The following is a 19,053-nucleotide window of genomic DNA, read 5'->3' on the forward strand; positions in this document are numbered from 1 at the left end:
TATGGAAGTGAAGGATAAAGTAGCAAACATAGAAAAAATAATGGATAGCTACAATGATAGATTTAAAGAGACAGAAGATAGAATTAGTGATTTGGAGGATGGAACATCTGAATTCCAAAAAGAAACAGAAACTATAGGGAAAAGAATGGAAAAATTTGAACAGGGTATCAGGGAACTCAAGGACAATATGAACCGCACAAATATACGTGTTGTGGGTGTCCCAGAAGGAGAAGAGAAGGGAAAAGGAGGAGAAAAACTAATGGAAGAAATTATCACTGAAAATTTCCCAACTCTTATGAAAGACCTAAAATTACAGATCCAAGAAGTGCAGCGCACCCCAAAGAGATTAGACCCAAATAGGCGTTCTCCAAGACACTTACTAGTTAGAATGTCAGAGGTCAAAGAGAAAGAGAAAATCTTGAAAGCAGCAAGAGAAAAACAATCCATTACATACAAGGGAAACCCAATAAGATTTTGTGTAGATTTCTCAGCAGAAACCATGGAAGCTAGAAGACAGTGGGATGATATATTTAAAATACTAAAAGAGAAAAACTGCCAACCAAGACTCCTATATCCAGCAAAATTATCCTTCAAAAATGAGGGAGAAATTAAAACATTCTCAGACAAAAAGTCACTGAGAGAATTTGTGACCAAGAGACCAGCTCTGCAAGAAATACTAAAGGGAGCACTAGAGTCAGATACAAAAAGACAGAAGAGAGAGATATGGAAAAGAGTGTAGAAAGAAGGAAAATCAGATATGATATATATAATACAAAAGGCAAAATGTTAGAGGAAAATATTATCCAAACAGTAATAACACTAAATGTCAATGGACTGAATTCCCCAATCAAAAGACATAGATTGGCAGAATGGATTAAAAAACAGGATCCTTCTATATGCTGTCTACAGGAAACACATCTTAGACCCAAAGATAAACATAGGTTGAAAGTGAAAGGTTGGGAAAAGATATTTCATGCAAATAACAACCAGAAAAGAGCAGGAGTGGCTATACTAATATCCAACAAATTAGACTTCAAATGTAAAACAGTTAAAAGAGACAAAGAAGGACACTATATACTAATAAAAGGAACAATTAAACAAGAAGACATAACAATCATAAATATTTACGCACCGAATCAGAATGCCCCAAAATACGTGAGGAATATACTGCAAACATTGAAAAGGGAAATAGACTCATATACCATAATAGTTGGAGACTTCAACTCACCACTCTCATCAAGGGACAGAACATCTAGACAGAGGATCAACAAAGAAATAGAGAATCTGAATATTACTATAAATGAACTAGACTTAATAGACATTTATAGGACATTACATCCCACAACAGCAGGATACACCTTTTTCTCAAGTGCTCATGGATCATTCTCAAAGATAGACCATATGCTGGGTCACAAAGCAAGTCTTAACAAATTTAAAAAGATTGAAATCTTACACAACACTTTCTCGGACCATAAAGGAATGATGTTGGAAATCAATAATAGGCAGAGTGCCAGAAAATTCACAAATACGTGGAGGCTCAACAACACGCTCCTAAACAACGACTGGGTCAAAGAAGAAATTGCAAGGGAAATTAGCAAATACCTCGAGGCGAATGAAAATGAAAACACAACATATCAAAACTTATGGGACGCAGCAAAGGCAGTGCTAAGAGGGAAATTTATTGCTCTAAATGCCTATATCAGAAAAGAAGAAAAGGCAAAAATTCAGGAATTAACTATCCATTTGGAAGAACTGGAGAAAGAACAGCAAGCTAACCCCAAAGCAAGCAAAAGGAAAGAAATAACAAAGATTAGAGCACAAATAAATGAAATTGAAAACATGAAAACAATAGAGAAAATCAATAAGGCCAGAAGTTGGTTCTATGAGAAAATCAATAAGATTGATGGGCCCTTAGCAAGATTGACAAAAAGAAGAAGAGAGAGGATGCAAATAAATAAGATCAGAAATGGAAGAGGAGACATAACTACTGACCTCACAGAAATAAAGGAGGTAATAACAGGATACTATGAACAACTTTACGCTAATAAATACAACAATTTAGAGGAAATGGACGGGTTCCTGGAAAGACACGAACAACCAACTTTGACTCAAGAAGACATAGATGACCTCAACAAACCAATCACAAGTAAAGAAATTGAATTAGTCATTCAAAAGCTTCCTAAAAAGAAAAGTCCAGGACCAGATGGCTTCACATGTGAATTCTACCAAACGTTCCAGAAAGAATTAGTACCAATTCTCTTCAAACTCTTCAAAAAAATCGAAGTGGAGGGAAAACTACCTAATTCATTCTATGAAGCCAACATCACCCTCATACCAAAACCAGGCAAAGATATTACAAAAAAAGAAAACTACAGACCAATCTCTCTAATGAATACAGATGCAAAAATCCTCAATAAAATTCTAGCAAATCGTATCCAACAGCACATTAAAAGAATTATACATCATGACCAAGTAGGATTCATCCCAGGTATGCAAGGATGGTTCAACATAAGAAAATCAATTAATGTAATACACCATATCAACAAATCAAAGCAGAAAAATCACATGATCATCTCAATTGATGCAGAGAAGGCATTCGACAAGATTCAACATCCTTTCCTGTTGAAAACACTTCAAAAGATAGGAATACAAGGGAACTTCCTTAAAATGATAGAGGGAATATATGAAAAACCCACAGCTAATATCATCCTCAATGGGGAAAAATTGAAAACTTTCCCCCTAAGATTAGGAACAAGACAAGGATGTCCACTATCACCACTATTATTCAACATTGTGTTGGAGGTTCTAGCCAGAGCAATTAGACAAGAAAAAGAAATACAAGGCATCAAAATTGGAAAGGAAGAAGTAAAACTATCACTGTTTGCAGACGATATGATACTATACGTCGAAAACCCGGAAAAATCCACAACAAAACTACTAGAGCTAATAAATGAGTACAGCAAAGTAGCAGGCTACAAGATCAACATTCAAAAATCTGTAGCATTTCTATACACTAGTAATGAACAAGCTGAGGGGGAAATCAAGAAACGAATCCCATTTACAATTGCAACTAAAAGAATAAAATACCTAGGAATAAATTTAACTAAAGAGACAAAAAACCTATATAAAGAAAACTACAAAAAACTGCTAAAAGAAATCACAGAAGACCTAAATAGATGGAAGGGCATACCGTGTTCATGGATTGGAAGACTAAATATAGTTAAGATGTCAATCCTACCTAAATTGATTTACAGATTCAATGCAATACCAATCAAAATCCCAACAACTTATTTTTCAGAAATAGAAAAACCAATAAGCAAATTTATCTGGAAGGGCAGGGTGCCCCGAATTGCTAAAAACATCTTGAGGAAAAAAAACGAAGCTGGAGGTCTCGCGCTGCCTGACTTTAAGGCATATTATGAAGCCACAGTGGTCAAAACAGCATGGTATTGGCAAAAAGATAGATATATCGACCAATGGAATCGAATAGAGTGCTCAGATATAGACCCTCTCATCTATGGACATTTGATCTTTGATAAGGCAGTCAAGCCAACTCACCTGGGAAAGAGCAGTCTCTTCAATAAATGGTGCCTAGAGAACTGGATATCCATATGCAAAAGAATGAAAGAAGACCCATCTCTCACACCCTATACAAAAGTTAACTCAAAATGGATCAAAGATCTAAACATTAGGTCTAAGACCATAAAACAGTTAGAGGAAAATGTTGGGAGATATCTTATGGATCTTACAACTGGAGGCGGTTTTATGGACCTTAAACCTAAAGCAAGAGCACTGAAGAAGGAAATAAATGAATGGGAACTCCTCAAAATTAAACACTTTTGTGCATCAAAGAACTTCATCAAGAAAGTAGAAAGACAGCCTTCACAATGGGAGACAATATTTGGAAATGATATATCAGATAAAGGTCTAGTATCCAGAATTTATAAAGAGATTGTTCATCTCAACAACAAAAAGACAGCCAACCCAATTACAAAATGGGAAAAAGACTTGAACAGACACCTCTCAGAAGAGGAAATACGGATGGCCAAGAGGCACATGAAGAGATGCTCAATGTCCCTGGCCATTAGAGAAATGCAAATCAAAACCACAATGAGATATCATCTCACACCCACCAGAATGGCCATTATCAACAAAACAGAAAATGACAAGTGCTGGAGAGGATGCGGAGAAAGAGGCACACTTATCCACTGTTGGTGGGAATGTCAAAGGGTGCAACCACTGTGGAAGGCAGTTTGGCGGTTCCTCAAAAAGCTGAATATAGAACTGCCATACGACCCAGCAATACCATTGCTAGGTATCTACTCAAAGGACTTAAGGGCAAAGACACAAACGGACATTTGCACACCAATGTTTATAGCAGCATTATTTACAATTGCAAAGAGATGGAAACAGCCAAAATCTCCATCAACAGAAGAGTGGCTAAACAAACTGTGGTATATACATACGATGGAATATTATGCAGCTTTAAGACAAGATAAACTTATGAACCATGTAATAACATGGATGGACCTAGAGAATATTATGCTGAGTGAATCCAGCCAAAAACTAAAGGACAAATACTGTATGGTCCCACTGATGTGAACGGACATTCGAGAATAAACTTGAAATATGTCATTGGTAACAGAGTTCAGCAGGAGTTAGAAACAGGGTAAGACAATGGGTAATTGAAGCTGAAGGGATACAGACTGTGCAACAGGACTAGATACAAAAACTCAAAAATGGACAGCACAATAATACCTAATTGTAAAGTAATCATGTTAAAACACTGAATGAAGCTGCATCTGAGCTATAGGTTTTTGTTTTGTTTTGTGTTGTTTTGTTTTGATTTTACTATTATTACTTTTATTTTTTTCTCTATATTAACATTCTATATCTTTTTCGGTTATGTTGCTAGTTCTTCTAAACCAATGCAAATGTACTAAGAAATGATGATCATGCATCTATGTGATGATGTTAAGAATTAATGATTGCATGTGTAGAATGGTATGATCTCTAAATGTTGGGTTAATTTCTTTTTTTCCGTTAATTAAAAAAAAAAAAAAAAGAGAAGGGATAATTGGAGATGAAGGGATACAGACTGTACAACGGGACTGGATATAAAAACTCAGAAATGGACAGCACAATACTACCCAATTGTAATGCAATTATGTTAAAACACTGAATGAAGCTGCATGTGAGGTATAGGTTTTTTGTTTTTGTTTTCTTTGTTTTTTTTCTTTCTATTATTGTTTTAATTCTTATTCTGTTGTCTTTTTATTTCTTTTTCTAAATCGATGCAAATGTACTAAGAAATGATGAATATGCAACTATGTGATGTTATTAAGAATTACTGATTGTACATGTAGATTGGAATGATTTCTAATTGTTTTGTTAATTCTTTTTTTAATTAATTAAAAAAAAAAATAAAAAAAAAATAAAAAAAGAAAGAGGTGTGGAGAAGAGTACAGAAAGAGGGTGGGCCACGGTGGCTCAGCAGGTAAGAGTGCTTGCCTGCCATGCCCGAGGACCCGGGTTCTATTCCCGGTGCCTGCCCATGTTAAAAAAAAAAAAAAAAAAGAGTACAGAAAGAAGGAAAATTAGATATGACATATAAAATTGAAAAGGCAAAATGGCAGAAGAAAGTACTACCCATGCAGTAATAACACTAAATGTCAGTGGATTGAACTCCGCAATCAAAAGATATAGACTGGCAGAATGGATTAAAAAACAGGATTCTTCTATATGCTGTCTACAGGAAACACATCTTAGACCCAAAGATAAACATACATTGAAAGTGAAAGGTTGGGAAAAGATATTTCATGCAAATAACAGCCAGAAAAGAGCAGGAGTAGCTATGCTAATATCCAACAAATTAGACTTCAAATGTAAAACAGTTAAAAGAGACAAAGAAGGATACAATGTACTAATAAAAGGAACAATTCAACATGAAGACAATCATAAATATTTATGCACCAAACCAGAATGCCCCAAAATACATGAGGCAAACACTGCAAACACTGAAAAGGGAAATAGACACATATACCATAATAGTTGGAGACTTCAATTCACCACTCTCATCAGTGGACAGAACATCTAGACAGAGGATCAATAAAGAAACAGAGAATTTGAATATTACAATAAATGAGCTAGACTTAACAGACATTTATAGGACATTACACCCCACAACAGCAGGATACACCTTTTTCTCAAGTGCTCATGGATCATTCTCAAAGACAGACCATATGCTGGGTCACAAAGCAAGTCTCAACAAATTTAAAAAGATTAAAATCATACAAAACACTTTCTCAGATCATAAAGGAATGAAGTTGGAAATCAATAATAGGCAGAGCGCCAGAAAATTCACAAATATGTGGAGGCTCAACAGCACACTCTTGAACAATCAGTGGGTCAAAGAAGAAATTACAAGAGAAATCAGTAAATATCTCAAGGCAAATGAAAATGAAAACACAACATATCAAAACCTATGGGACGCAGCAAAGAATTAGTGGTATCCCAGAAGGAGGAGACAAGAATAAAGGGACAGGAAGATTACTTGAAGATATAATGGGGGACATATATATGCAAATCAAAGAAGCCCAAGGAACTCCAAATAAAATAAATCCAAACAGGCCTTCCTCAAGACACATACTAATCAGTCTGTCAAAGGCTGGAGAGAAGCGGGAAATCCTGAAAATGGCAAGAGAAAAACAATCTACTATATACAAGGGAAACTACATAGGACTGAGTTCAGACTACTCAACTGGTACTTATAGAGGTGAGAAGGCAATGGTATGATATATTTAAGATCCTGAAAGAGAAAGACTTCCAGCCATGAATTCTGTACATAGCCAAATTGTCCCTTCAAAACTGAGGGAAGGGAAAGAGACCCTGAATAGCAAACAGTATCCTAAAAAAGAAGAACAAAGTGGGAATATTAATACTCCCTGACTTTAAAACCTATTATAAAGCCACAGTGGTCAAAACAGCATGGTAATGGCACAAAGACAGAAGCAATGACCAATGGAATCAAATTGAGAGTGTAGAAATAGACCACCAAATCTATGGTCAAGTGATTTTTGACAAGGCTCCCAAATCCACTGAACTGGGACAAAACAGTCTTTTCAATAAATGGGCATGGGATAACCGGATATCAATAGCCAAAAGAATGAAAGAAAACTCTTACCTCACACCCTAAACAAAAATTAATTCAAAGTGGATCAAACACCAAAATATAAGAATTAGTAAAGCTTTTAGATGAAAATGTAGGGAAGGATCTTCCAGACCTAGTAATAAGAGGTAGCTTCTTGAACTTTACAACCAAAGCACAAGCAACAAAAAAAAAATAGATAAATGGAAACTCCTCAAAACCAAATGCTTTTGCAACTCACAAGACTTTGCCCAAAATGATAAAAAGGCAGCCAACTCAATGGGAGAAAATACTTGGAAGTCACACATTGTACAAGGGTTTGATGTCCTGTATACATAAAGAAATCATACAACTCAACAACAAAAGAACAAATGAACAAATGACCCACCTATAAAATATGCTGGAGATATGAATAGGCATTTTTCTGAAGAGCAAATCAGATGGCTCAAAAGCACAAGAAGAGATGTTCATTTTAATTAGCTTCAAGGGAAAATGCAGATCAAGTCTACAATGAGATATCACCTCACACCTATAAGAAAGGTTGCTATTAAACAAACGGGAAACTACAAATGTTGGAGAGGATGTGGAGAAATTGGGAAACTTATCCACTGTTGGTGGGAATGTATAATGGTGTAGCCACTATGGAAGACTGTTTGGCGGTTCCTTAGGAAACTAAGTATCGAGCTGCCCTATGACCCAGCAATAGCACTATTCAGTATATACCAGAAGAGCTGAAAGCAAAAACACAAACAGACATCTGCACACCAATGTTCATAGCAGCATATTCACAATCACTAAAAGGTGGAAACAATCCAAGTGCCCATCAACAGATAAGAGGATTAACAAAATGTGGTATATACATACAAAAGAATATATATATCCTAAGCAACTGCCTTATGCAGTCAACAGCTGAGTCTGACCACTTCGGGGATGGACTTGCTGCACCGCTCTGTGGGGTACCCGGCCACCCCCCGGAAACAGCGCCGAGAGAGGACGACTTTCAGCCGGGCACAGCTAGACGTGCTGGAAGCGCTGTTTGCCAAGACCCAGTACCCAGACATCTTCATGCGGGAGGAGGTGGCGCTGAAAATCAACTTTCCCGAGTCGAGGGTGCAGGTATGGTTTAAGAATCGAAGGGCTAAGTGCCACAAACAACAGCAGCAACAACAGAATGGAGGTCAAAACAAACTGAGACCTGCCAAAAAGAAGACATCTCCAGCTCGGGAAGTGAGTTCAGAGAGTGGAACAAGTGGCCAATTCACTTCCCCCTCTAGGATCTCAGTCCCAGCCTTTTCCAGCAGCAGTGCCCCGGTGTCTATCTGGAGCCCGGCTTCCATCTCCCCACTCTCAGACCCCTTGTCCACCTCCTCTTCCTGCATGCAGAGGTCCTATCCCATGACCTATACTCAGGCTTCAGGTTACAGTCAAGGATATGCTGGCGCAACCTCCTACTTTGGGGGCATGGACTGTGGATCTTATTTGGCCCCTATGCATCACCAGCCTCCTGGACCAGGGGCCACACTCAGCCCCATGGGTACCAATGTAGTCACCACCCTCAATCAGTCCCCAGCTTCTCTCTCCACCCAGGGATATGGAGCTTCAAGCTTGGGTTTTAACTCAACCACTGATTGCTTGGATTATAAGGACCAAACTGCCTCCCAGAAGTTTAACTTCAACGCTGACTGCATGGATTATAAAGATCAGACAACCTCGTGGAAATTCCAGGTTTTGTGAAGACCTGCTGTAGAACCTCTTTTTGTGGGTGATTTTTAAATGTACTGGGCTGGACATTCCAGTTTTAGCCAGGCACTGATTAAGAGTTAGATGGGGTGATGCTCAGACTCATCTTCTGATCAAAGTTCTGGGAAGCAGAGAAGGAAAAACGAAGAGCCTCAGAGGGGCCCACCAACGAGCAACCTCACATGGACAAACAAATCTACTTAAGCTCATAGTTTTTAGATCACTGGTTTCCCCAATTTGCAAAATCAAAAGTATTCTAGCCATGTGCAATCAAACACCACCAAAAATAAACAATATCAAAACAAAACTAAGTTGTGAGGAGAGGGAAGGTCATAGCCTTCTTAAGCAGAGGTGTTCCAATGTTTTAGCCAATCCTTGGTTGAATATTAGGAATGGACAGTGTCTCAAGCTCAATCACGTTTTATGACCAACTGGTAGTCAGCATTGAAAAACTTTTCAAGGCTGTGTGAATAGTGCGACGTGATTGTCCTAGATGCACTACTTTATTTAAAAAAAATAATGTTCATAAGCAGTCAATATGTAGTTTAAGAGACAATCAGTGTGTGTCTTATATAAATGGTACATCTGTGGTTTTAAATCTGTGATAGACTTCAAAACTGTGATCTGTTATTGTATGCAACCTTGAACTCCACCTCTGCAGGGGTTTTTCTGTGATTAAATAGGTTTTAATTACAAGCAAAATTCAGAGCAACTGAGTACTTATCTAAAAAGATTACCTTTAGCTGGAGGTGAGCTGCACTGAAAGTACACAACAAAATGTCTCTGGAGGAGTAAGAGAAGAGAAACAAAAGGACACTAATTCATCTGTAATTTACTGTTGGTAAACCTAGCAGTAAAGAGACATTGGTCAATCGCTCTGACCCTGATGAATTTAAGAATTTATAAACAGAGATCATTGTCGTTTATGCTTGCAGATGTTAACTGGAAAAGTTATATATGCATAAACCTTTTGTTCCTGGATTTGGCAGATATGTATAATTGTATTAAAATGGTTCTAGCACAAAAAAAAATAAAAAGGAACAAAGTTGTGAGGAAGGCAACATAACAAATGAACCTGAAGGACATTTGGTGAGACCAAATAAGCCAGAAACAAAAGAGCAATTATTGTATGGTCTCATTTAGAAAATGCTTATAAGAAAACAGGGGCCTAGATTGTAAGCTCTAATAGTAGTCACATTTTGTCCAGAGTAGCAAGTATTATTTCTGGATTTTTAGAGGCTGTTTTTTAGATGTATAACCTGGTATTCAGAGATAAAAAATGAAGGCAACCAGGTCAGAATTAAGGTAATTAACACATTATCTAATTCAACCTATCTAGATTGCTCATTTAAACAATCGAAACACAGGGAGCTCACAATAAAAATGAGGGCCCTTAACCCTGTATAGCTTAATATAATGCTTGGATGTATTCCAAATATATTAAGCAGATAATCAAAAAGTATTTCCAAAGTTCCTTGAGGGATGGGAGAAAAAAATATGGAACTCTTAAACTTTACCATGGAGAAAGCCCGGTTACTGTATCTGACATTAGGGATAGACAAATCAATAGGCCAAACCCTTGATGTTGAGGCTTTCTCTTGTGAAGCTTATGTATATGGCAGAGAAGCTTGGCCTACCTATAGGCGTGCCTAAGAGTTACTTCTGGAGGACCGCTTTTGTTGCTCAGATGTGGCCTCTTTCTCTCTCTAAACCCAATTCTGCAAGTGAAATTATTGTCCTCCTCCCTACATGGGACATGAAATCCAGGGGTAAAAGTATCCCTGGCAACCTGGGGGATGACTCCCAGGGATCAGTCTGGCCCTGGCACCGTGCGATGAACAATGAATGCCATCTTGACCAAAAGAGGGAGAGGAAGTATAACAAATAAGTTATCACTGGCTGACGGAGTTCAAATAGAGTCAAGAGGCTACTCTGGAAGTTGCTCTTACACAAACTTCAGTTAGACACTGCTACCTATCATAACTCGCCAAACCCCAACCAAAACCATTAAAGCCAATCCTAAAGAATACCTAGGGCAATATATAAGATTCTATGAAGGTTCCATGTACTGGGGTAACTTTCCTGAAACCTACAACCTCCAGATGGATCTCTGGACCAGATAAGTCCTAAAACCTAGAGGGCCCAGCCTCTCCAGAACATAAGCTAGTTCCATCTCCCTACCCTTCATTATTGACAGCCCCTTACAACATGAAAAAGTTAGAATGCCCATAGCCCAAATACCCCTAAAGAGTGGGAGAAAGATCAAAGGTGATAGTGGAATTATACAGAGAAGGTAGGGTTTAACAAACGAGTATGATTGTTGAATCATTATACTGATATTTCTATTAGTCTCCAGTATCTTAGAGCAGCTAGAAATAAAAACCTAAAACTGTGGAATTGTAACCCATACTAAACTCTGTAATCTGTTCCACAACTAACTGTTGTACAGTGCTTTAAAATTTATCATTTTGTATATGTTATTTTTCACAAAACAGAAAAAAAAAATGTCGATTACGATGATAAAAAAAAATTATTCCTTCTAGCCTCCAATGTTCTGGAGCAGCTAGAAGGAAAAATCTGAGAGGATTTAAGCTGAATAAAAACTATAAAGAAAGAAAGGGAAGGATAAACACAAAATTCAAGACAATGGTTATCTTTAGGGGGAGAAGATGAGATGGGATCAGGGAAGAGCAAAAAGGGGTCTTCAAATCTATAGTAATGTTCCATTTCTTAAGCTATATGATAAGTACAAATAGGATCATTTTATTCTTTATACCTCACACACACACACACACATACACACATACACTTTTTTTTTACATGAGCAGGCACCAGGAAATGAACCTGGGTCTCCAGCATGGCAAGTGAGAACTCTGCCTGCTGAGCCACTGTGGCCTGCCCCACATAAACTTTTGTAGTATAAAAATTTCACAACAAAATTCTGAACAAAAAATAAGATCAGACCTATGATTGAACAGAATTCAAAACACATAAATTTTCAATGAAAAGACTTAGGGAAAAAAGAATACTGAGGGTCAGAAAATTTAGGATTTTGCTTATGGAAACAGAGTAATGCTAAAATTAAGAGCTCAAGCTAGGCTAATCTAATTCAAAATTTAATACTTTCCCATTTAGAGAACCAAACAGTTAGCTTGGCTAAATTTAAGTAAATTCCATTCTCAAGTAACAAAATAAAAGGGGACAAATCACTGGAAATAGAAAAGGCCCAAAGTTTCTAGTAACCTTTAATGCAAATGGCAAATGCCTAGAAAAGAGGCATATATGAGAATGGGATGCAGCTGTTGAAAGCCAACTGTGCAACCATCAGTGCAGACCTAACACAGAGGGAGGAAAAGCGAAAGGAAGTAATGTCTACTGAGGACCTTCAAAGTGAAGGCACTCTATATGCAGTATTTCATTAACGTTCTTAATAATGCTCTGAGTTACTTTTTCTCATTTATTATTCTCATTATTTCATAATACATTATCTCACGTATTATTCTCATTTCACAAATAAGAAAAGTAGTTCAGAGCATTAAGAGAGAAGAAACCCTTCAACCAATATTCCCAGTATTCCAGCTGGCTCAGAGCAATTCCATCAGTCAGATGATAAGCGTAAATGACCAGAAGACAACAACAACAATATGACAGACATTTAAGATAACTATGCACAAGAGGAAGAAACAAAGAAGTCAAAATAAGAATCACAATGCACAGTTTCTTCTCTTTGGATCAATGTGCAGACGTTTATACCCATTTAATACTCCCTTAACTACGAGAACAAGCAGTTGCTGACCTGTGAGCAGGATGGTAAATAGCTGCGGTGATTCCACGAGGATAATAACTACTGAAGCTGAAACAGTGACTCTCTTGATAGCTCTGATTTGTTCCAACACTAAATTTAAGAAAGGAAACAAGAAATAAATACCATTAAACCACAATGAGATAACATTAAACACCCACAAAAATATCTGCAATTAAAAAAAGAACAGATAAAATCAAACATATCAAACATTGCCAAGAATATAAAACAACTAGAACTTGAGATATTTCTGGGGGGGAGTAAAGGTGATACAGCCACTTTGAAAAAGGTCTGGTAGGTTCTTTTAAAAATAAATTACATCCACCCTATGACCCAGCAATTCCACTCCAAGATATCAACCCAAGAAAAATGAAAACATATATCCATAAGAAGACATATAATTATAGTCTTCCCAGCTTTATTCAAAATAGTCCAAAACTCGAAATGTATGGGTCCATCAACAGAAGAATGGATAAACGAACTGTGAAATATACATGCGGTGAAATACTACTCAGCAATAAAAGGGAATATACTATAGCTAATGTAACAATAAGGATGAATTACAAAACGTTATACTGAAGATTTAGACAAAAGAATCCATAATATATCATTCCATTAATCTGACTTGCTAAAACAGACAAAACTAATCTTTGATGGAAAAAAAATTTAAACGGTGGTTGCTTTGGAGAAGGCGGAGACAGAGATTTACTGGGAGGTGGCACAAGGGACATTTCTGGCACAATGGTAATGGGCTGTACCTTTATTTATTTATTTATTTATTTTGCATGGGTAGGCACCAGGCAACGAATCCAGGTCTCCGGCATGGCAGGCAAGAATTTTGCCTGCTGAGCCGCAATGGCCACCTATAACTTTTTGTTGTTGTTTTTTGCATGGGCAGGCACCGGAAATCAAACCTGTGCCTCTGGCATGATAGGCAAAAATTCTGCCACTAAGTCACCATTGCACCGCCCCTGTATCTTGATAGGGGTTTGAATCACACAAGTGTATGCATCTGTCACAACTCAGTGAATGACATTTAAATCTGTACATTTTATTGCGTGTAAATTTTCCTCAAAAGAAAAAAAAACTGTAAAAAAAACTGAACTTTAATTAAAGATATGCATATTTTAAGGTAATATTGTAAACAAACATTGAACTTTAATGTTATATCAATTTACTATGAAATGCAGAAAAAAGATTAATTATGACTGGATAAGAGAGGTGGATAGATGGACAGAAATGTGACTTAGCAAGTACAGTAAAATGTTAATTATAGAATCTAACTAGAGGTATAATTTTTCATAATAAAATGCTGGAGAGAAAAAAAAAAACAAAAACAAAGTCTGACATTAACCACAAAAATACAATTTATTTTAAATAGGGCTTCTCATATGAAGTACAGTTTTACCTTACAAGGTAACTTCTAAGTTCTCCACGGTAATTGATGACCAAGAGTTCTGCAGACCATTGTGCACTTGCTTTATATTCCAAAAATATTAATCCAGCAACAGCATAGCTCAAATCACCTGCAAAACTAGATGCCTGCAGAAGAGGGGGAAATTCAGTTACTAAAAAAATACTAGATAAAAATTAAAACATGTAACTGGAGGACATCCAAGACACTGACTTTCAAGGTTCACCTCAAATAAAATAGCCCCAGAACTGCTCCATGTACTCAAGAATCACACAAGTAAATGTGCCCAGAATTAGACACCAAAGTCCAGTCCAGCCCTCCCCCACAGAGGCTTCTATGGATGATATGTTCATCTAAGTAAGTAAATTCCTGTCAGACCGCACTTCCATTGTCCAAAAAAAGCAGTATCGGCAATGAACATCAAAGAATTCTGCCAGCCTGTTTCCAGAAATAAACCTCCAAATGTTGATTTCCACTGCATAGTAACCTATGCTGAAAAAAAGTCTCCACTGAAGGGATACAGATTGTGCAACAGGACTGAAAGTAAAAACTCAGAAATGGACAGCACAATACCACCTAACTATAATACAATTATGTTAAAACACTGAATGAAGCTGAATGTGAGAATGATAGAGGGAGGAGGGCTGGGGGCACATATGAAATCAGAAAGAAAGACAGACGATAGAGATTGAGATGGTATAATCTAGGAATGCCTAGAGTGTATAATGATAGTGACTAAATGTACAAATTTTAAAAACGTTTTTGCATGAGGAAGAACAAAAGAATGTCACTACTGCAGGGTGCTGAAAACAGATGGTAATTAATATTTTAAAATTTCAACTTATGTGTGAGACTAAAGCAAAAAATGTTTATTTGGTACAAAATTTATATTTTGACTAGTGCATTTCCTAATATAACTTATGTAGACAGCTTAATTCAATACCATAAGTACATGGAACCTTGAGCAGGACATGAGATTTTGTTGGTTTGTCCAGAGTGATGCCCCGATAAATCCCAGAGTGATTTGAACAGTGAATAAAAAAGTATTTGCAAAGTCCCCTTCAGGGAATGGAGAGAACAGGGAAAAATTCAACTTTCCCAAGCTGAATTCCTGATATTTTCACAAGCAGTGTGGACAACCAAAGCCATAGGGTGAGCCCCCAGTCTTGGGGTTTGTTCATATGAAACTTAACCCAACAAACGATAGGTCAAGTCTACTTAAAATTAGACCAAAGAGTCATCCCCTAGAGAATCTCTTTTGTGGCTCAGATGTGGCCTCTCTCTCTCCAGCCAACACAACAAGCAAACTCACCACCCTCCCCATCTACGTGGGACATGATTCCCAGGGGTGTGGACCTTCCTGGCAACGTGGGACAAAAATCCTAGAATGAGCTAAGACACAGCATCTAGGGATTGAGAAAAACCCTAGAATGAGCTGAGACTCAGCATCAAGGGATTGGGAGAGTCTTCTCGACCAAGGTGGGGAAGAGTGAAATGAGACAAGGTATCAGTGGCTGAGAGATTCCAAGCAGAGTCGAAGGGTTATCCTGGAGGTTATTCCTACGCATTAAGTAGATATCATCTTATTATTCAAGACGTAATGGAGAGGCTGGAGGGAACTGCCTGAAAATGTAGAGCTGTGTTCCAGTAGCCATGTTTCTTGAAGATGATTGTGTGGTAATGTGGCATTCACAATGTGACTGGGTGATTGTGAAAACTTTGTGTCTGATGCTCTTTTTATCTACCTTGTCAACAGACGAGTAAGGAATAAAAATAAATAATAGGGGGAATAACTGTTAAAATAAATTTAGTTTGAAATGCTAGTGATCAATGAAAGGGAGGGGTAAAGGGTAGGGTATGTAAATTTTTTTTCTGTTTTCATTTTATTTTTCTGTTGTCTTTTTATTTCTTTTTCCGATTAGATACAAATGTTCCAAGAAATGATCATGATGATGAATATGCAACTACGTGATGATATTGTGAATTACTGATTATCTATGTAGAACGGAATGATCAAAATAGGAACGTCTACATTTGTTTGGTGTTTTTTGGTATTTAAAAAAATAAAGAAATATAAAAATTTTAAGTCTCCAAATGATCTCTATTTGCCTAATCAGTAATTCAATCAAAGGAAAGGATATTAAAACACTCACTCAATGCCAACATTTTTCCATCAACTAAATATCAAGCTATACTTAGAAGGAAAAATATGAGGATCTGACAGTAGCCCATGAAAAACTCTGGGATTTGTTGAAGAGTGCTTTGAAAACCATTGCTTTTTTATTTTTTTTTGCTTTGTATATATGCTATACTGTACAATAAAAAGTTAAAAATAAATATCAAGCTATACTGCTCAAGATCTGAAGGCATGTGCACTTTGGGAAGCACACCTAATGGCGTTCATCACCCTAAACAGCTCCTCATTGTCTAAAAACATCGAATGTAGTACTGCAGCCACATATGGCTACTAAACACACCAGATTTGTGGCTAGTCTGAATTGTGATACACTATAAATGTAAAACCTTCACCAAATATCAAAGACTTATTACCAAAGAATGTAAAATGTCATTAATACATTTTTATATTAGTTAGATGTTGAAATGATAATATTTTAGATATACTGGACTAAATAAAATAGATTGCTAAATAAATTACACCTGTTTCTTTTAACCTTTTTAATGCAACTGTTAGATATTTAGAATTTCATAGGAGATTATTTTTATAGCTTTTATATTTTCATTAGACATCAGTGGTTTAGAAAATAATAATCCAAACTCCTTAGTTTAGTCTGAAGGACTTCCACAATATCTGTAATATTAGTCTGACGTACTTTTTTGAGTTTTTCTATTCGATATTTCTTAACAGAAACCATTATCTTTATCAGTGGTTCTCAAACTAAACTCCTTCTTAGGATCACCTGAAGACTGTGTAGACAGTAATAATGTCGGGGCCCCACCCAGATCACTGAAATCAGAATACCTGGGGTGGAGCCTGGGCAATCCAGTAATTTGTTTGTTTTTCTTTTTCTTTTCTTAAAAAGGCCCCCAGGTGATTAAAAAATACAGTCAAAGCTAGAATCATTGTTTTATCTGCCCCTGTACCTTGTTCATTTGAGGAAGGAAGCAACAATACCAACAAAAAAGCACTAGATCCGAGAAGAGACGCTCATTAACTGGGTTACCACGGAAAAAGTCATTTCTCTCCTTCAGTCTCAGTTTTCTAAACTGTAAAATGAGGATATCTACCCAACCTAACTCAAAGGGTATTGTGAATATTAAATGAGAGATATAGATCAATCATTAATACAAATCCAAGCTACTAGGACCATTTTTTTCCTCCACTCTCCCCTTCAATTTCTACCCCTTTAGGGAAACATGACTTCTAACTCCTCTCAAGCTGTTCCTGCTGCATCAGCTCGCTGACTTTCTCCCCTCATCAGAACTTTGTAATAGCTTTCTGCACCTCTATGTAGTATTTACTTCACACCATGTTTTAATTATGGCAGCTTACATCTGGATAGTTTACAACAACACATAAAGAGTAAATATTTCACGAAAGGCATGCAAAAAAAACTGCTCCCAGCTTATCCTATGTACATACCGGGGAAATGACAAAGAGTTCACTTCCCATGAGATCAAACACCCTCACAGTTCCTGTGCTTTCTGCATAGGCCAGCAGAGTACCATCGTTACTCCATGCTACCCGCCTCCACTGGGGTTTCGGGTCTTTCGGAACTAGAACGGAAAGAAAAGATGTGCTCTTAAACAATATATTATAAACAATAATAGTTAGTACATACTTATCACACCTAAAGCAAGTATTCAAACTCATTGCATCATCTCTAATCCTTCAGTTCAATAGAAAAAAACCAGTCCTCAGAAACCCACTTCTGCTGGAGTTTGCTAATGGACTTAAGAGCAAAGCCTGTTGACACCAGGGCCAGCCAAATGTGGAATATTCCAGGGTCAAGGCTCAGGAATATCTACCTCCAATTACTTATGCAATTGAAAGAGATCAAAAGGATCAAGAATGGGAAGAAAATAAGTCCAACCCAATGAGCTCAGCACTTCTAGAAGCTAAAAATGAACATTTCAATTGACAACGTTCAAACATATCAAATACAGGTGCCAAGGAGAGACTGAGTGGAACTAGGCTGACACAATATTAGAAAGAAAAAAAGAAGAGGAAAAAAAACCTGTACATATATATCATTCCGTAGGCAGGTACAGCAAGAACCATTCTTAGTCAATTCTACAGTTTAAAGATTTTGACCATCAGCACCTTCATTATTCAATACCTGGATTTTTTGTGTGTTCTCAATTTTTTAGTACAATAGAGATAAAGGCTATCGGCTGTAAAAGAAGACAAAGGGGCAGTGACACTCCAAACAGAATTCAGTTTTTTGTTTTTTTGGCATGGGCTGGCACCGGAAATTGAACCCGGTTCTCCAGTATGGCAGGCGAGAACTCTGCCTGCTGAGCCACCATGGTCTGCCCAGAATTCAATTTAGTTTTGTTTTTCTGCTTCAGTTTCCTCTTTTCTAAAATTCCAGGAATGAAGCAATAGGCTAGGACCAGTGTCCTCACTTTACAATGGGAATTCCAAAGTATTAAGAGCCTCAAGGCCACACCATGAATCAAGAGCAGAACCAAGAGCCAAAGCATGCTGCCCTTCCAAACAGTGCACATTTCATTACAACACGGTTAGACTTAGCCTTAGAATTGTCTCAAAAACTCAGAAATTTCATCGCCTTCTCTCTATTTCCTCTGCTGATATCTCAGTTTAGGTTTCATCTCTCGCTTAGACTCTTACAACAGCTTCCTTCTGTTTCTTCCCCTTTAATCCTTCCTCCAAACTGTCCAAAAATATCTTTCTAATACAAATCTGAACAGAGCATGTCCTTCTATTGCTTTAAAATACACAATGGCTCTTCATTTTCAAAACCAAGT

General features: G+C 37.1%; 1 protein-coding gene and 1 pseudogene across 2 annotated transcripts in view; one reads left to right on the forward strand and one right to left on the reverse strand.

Annotated features, from left to right (window-relative positions):
• The window catches only part of NBAS (NBAS subunit of NRZ tethering complex), a 585,536-nt gene that overhangs the window by 547,423 nt on the left and 19,060 nt on the right, over positions 1-19,053 (reverse strand). For both annotated transcript variants that reach the window (XM_077153236.1, XM_077153235.1), the window contains exons 7-9: positions 17,705-17,838; positions 14,098-14,231; positions 12,684-12,782 (exon numbers count right to left, since the gene is read on the reverse strand). In XM_077153236.1, the coding sequence (XP_077009351.1) occupies positions 12,684-12,782; positions 14,098-14,231; positions 17,705-17,838 (367 nt within the window). The remainder of the gene's footprint in view (positions 1-12,683; positions 12,783-14,097; positions 14,232-17,704; positions 17,839-19,053) is intronic.
• On the forward strand, positions 7,995-8,881 carry LOC143676735 (homeobox protein OTX2 pseudogene; annotated as a pseudogene).

Source organism: Tamandua tetradactyla, chromosome 3 (genome assembly GCF_023851605.1).
Source record: "Tamandua tetradactyla isolate mTamTet1 chromosome 3, mTamTet1.pri, whole genome shotgun sequence".
In the NCBI taxonomy this organism is placed as follows: domain Eukaryota; kingdom Metazoa; phylum Chordata; class Mammalia; order Pilosa; family Myrmecophagidae; genus Tamandua; species Tamandua tetradactyla.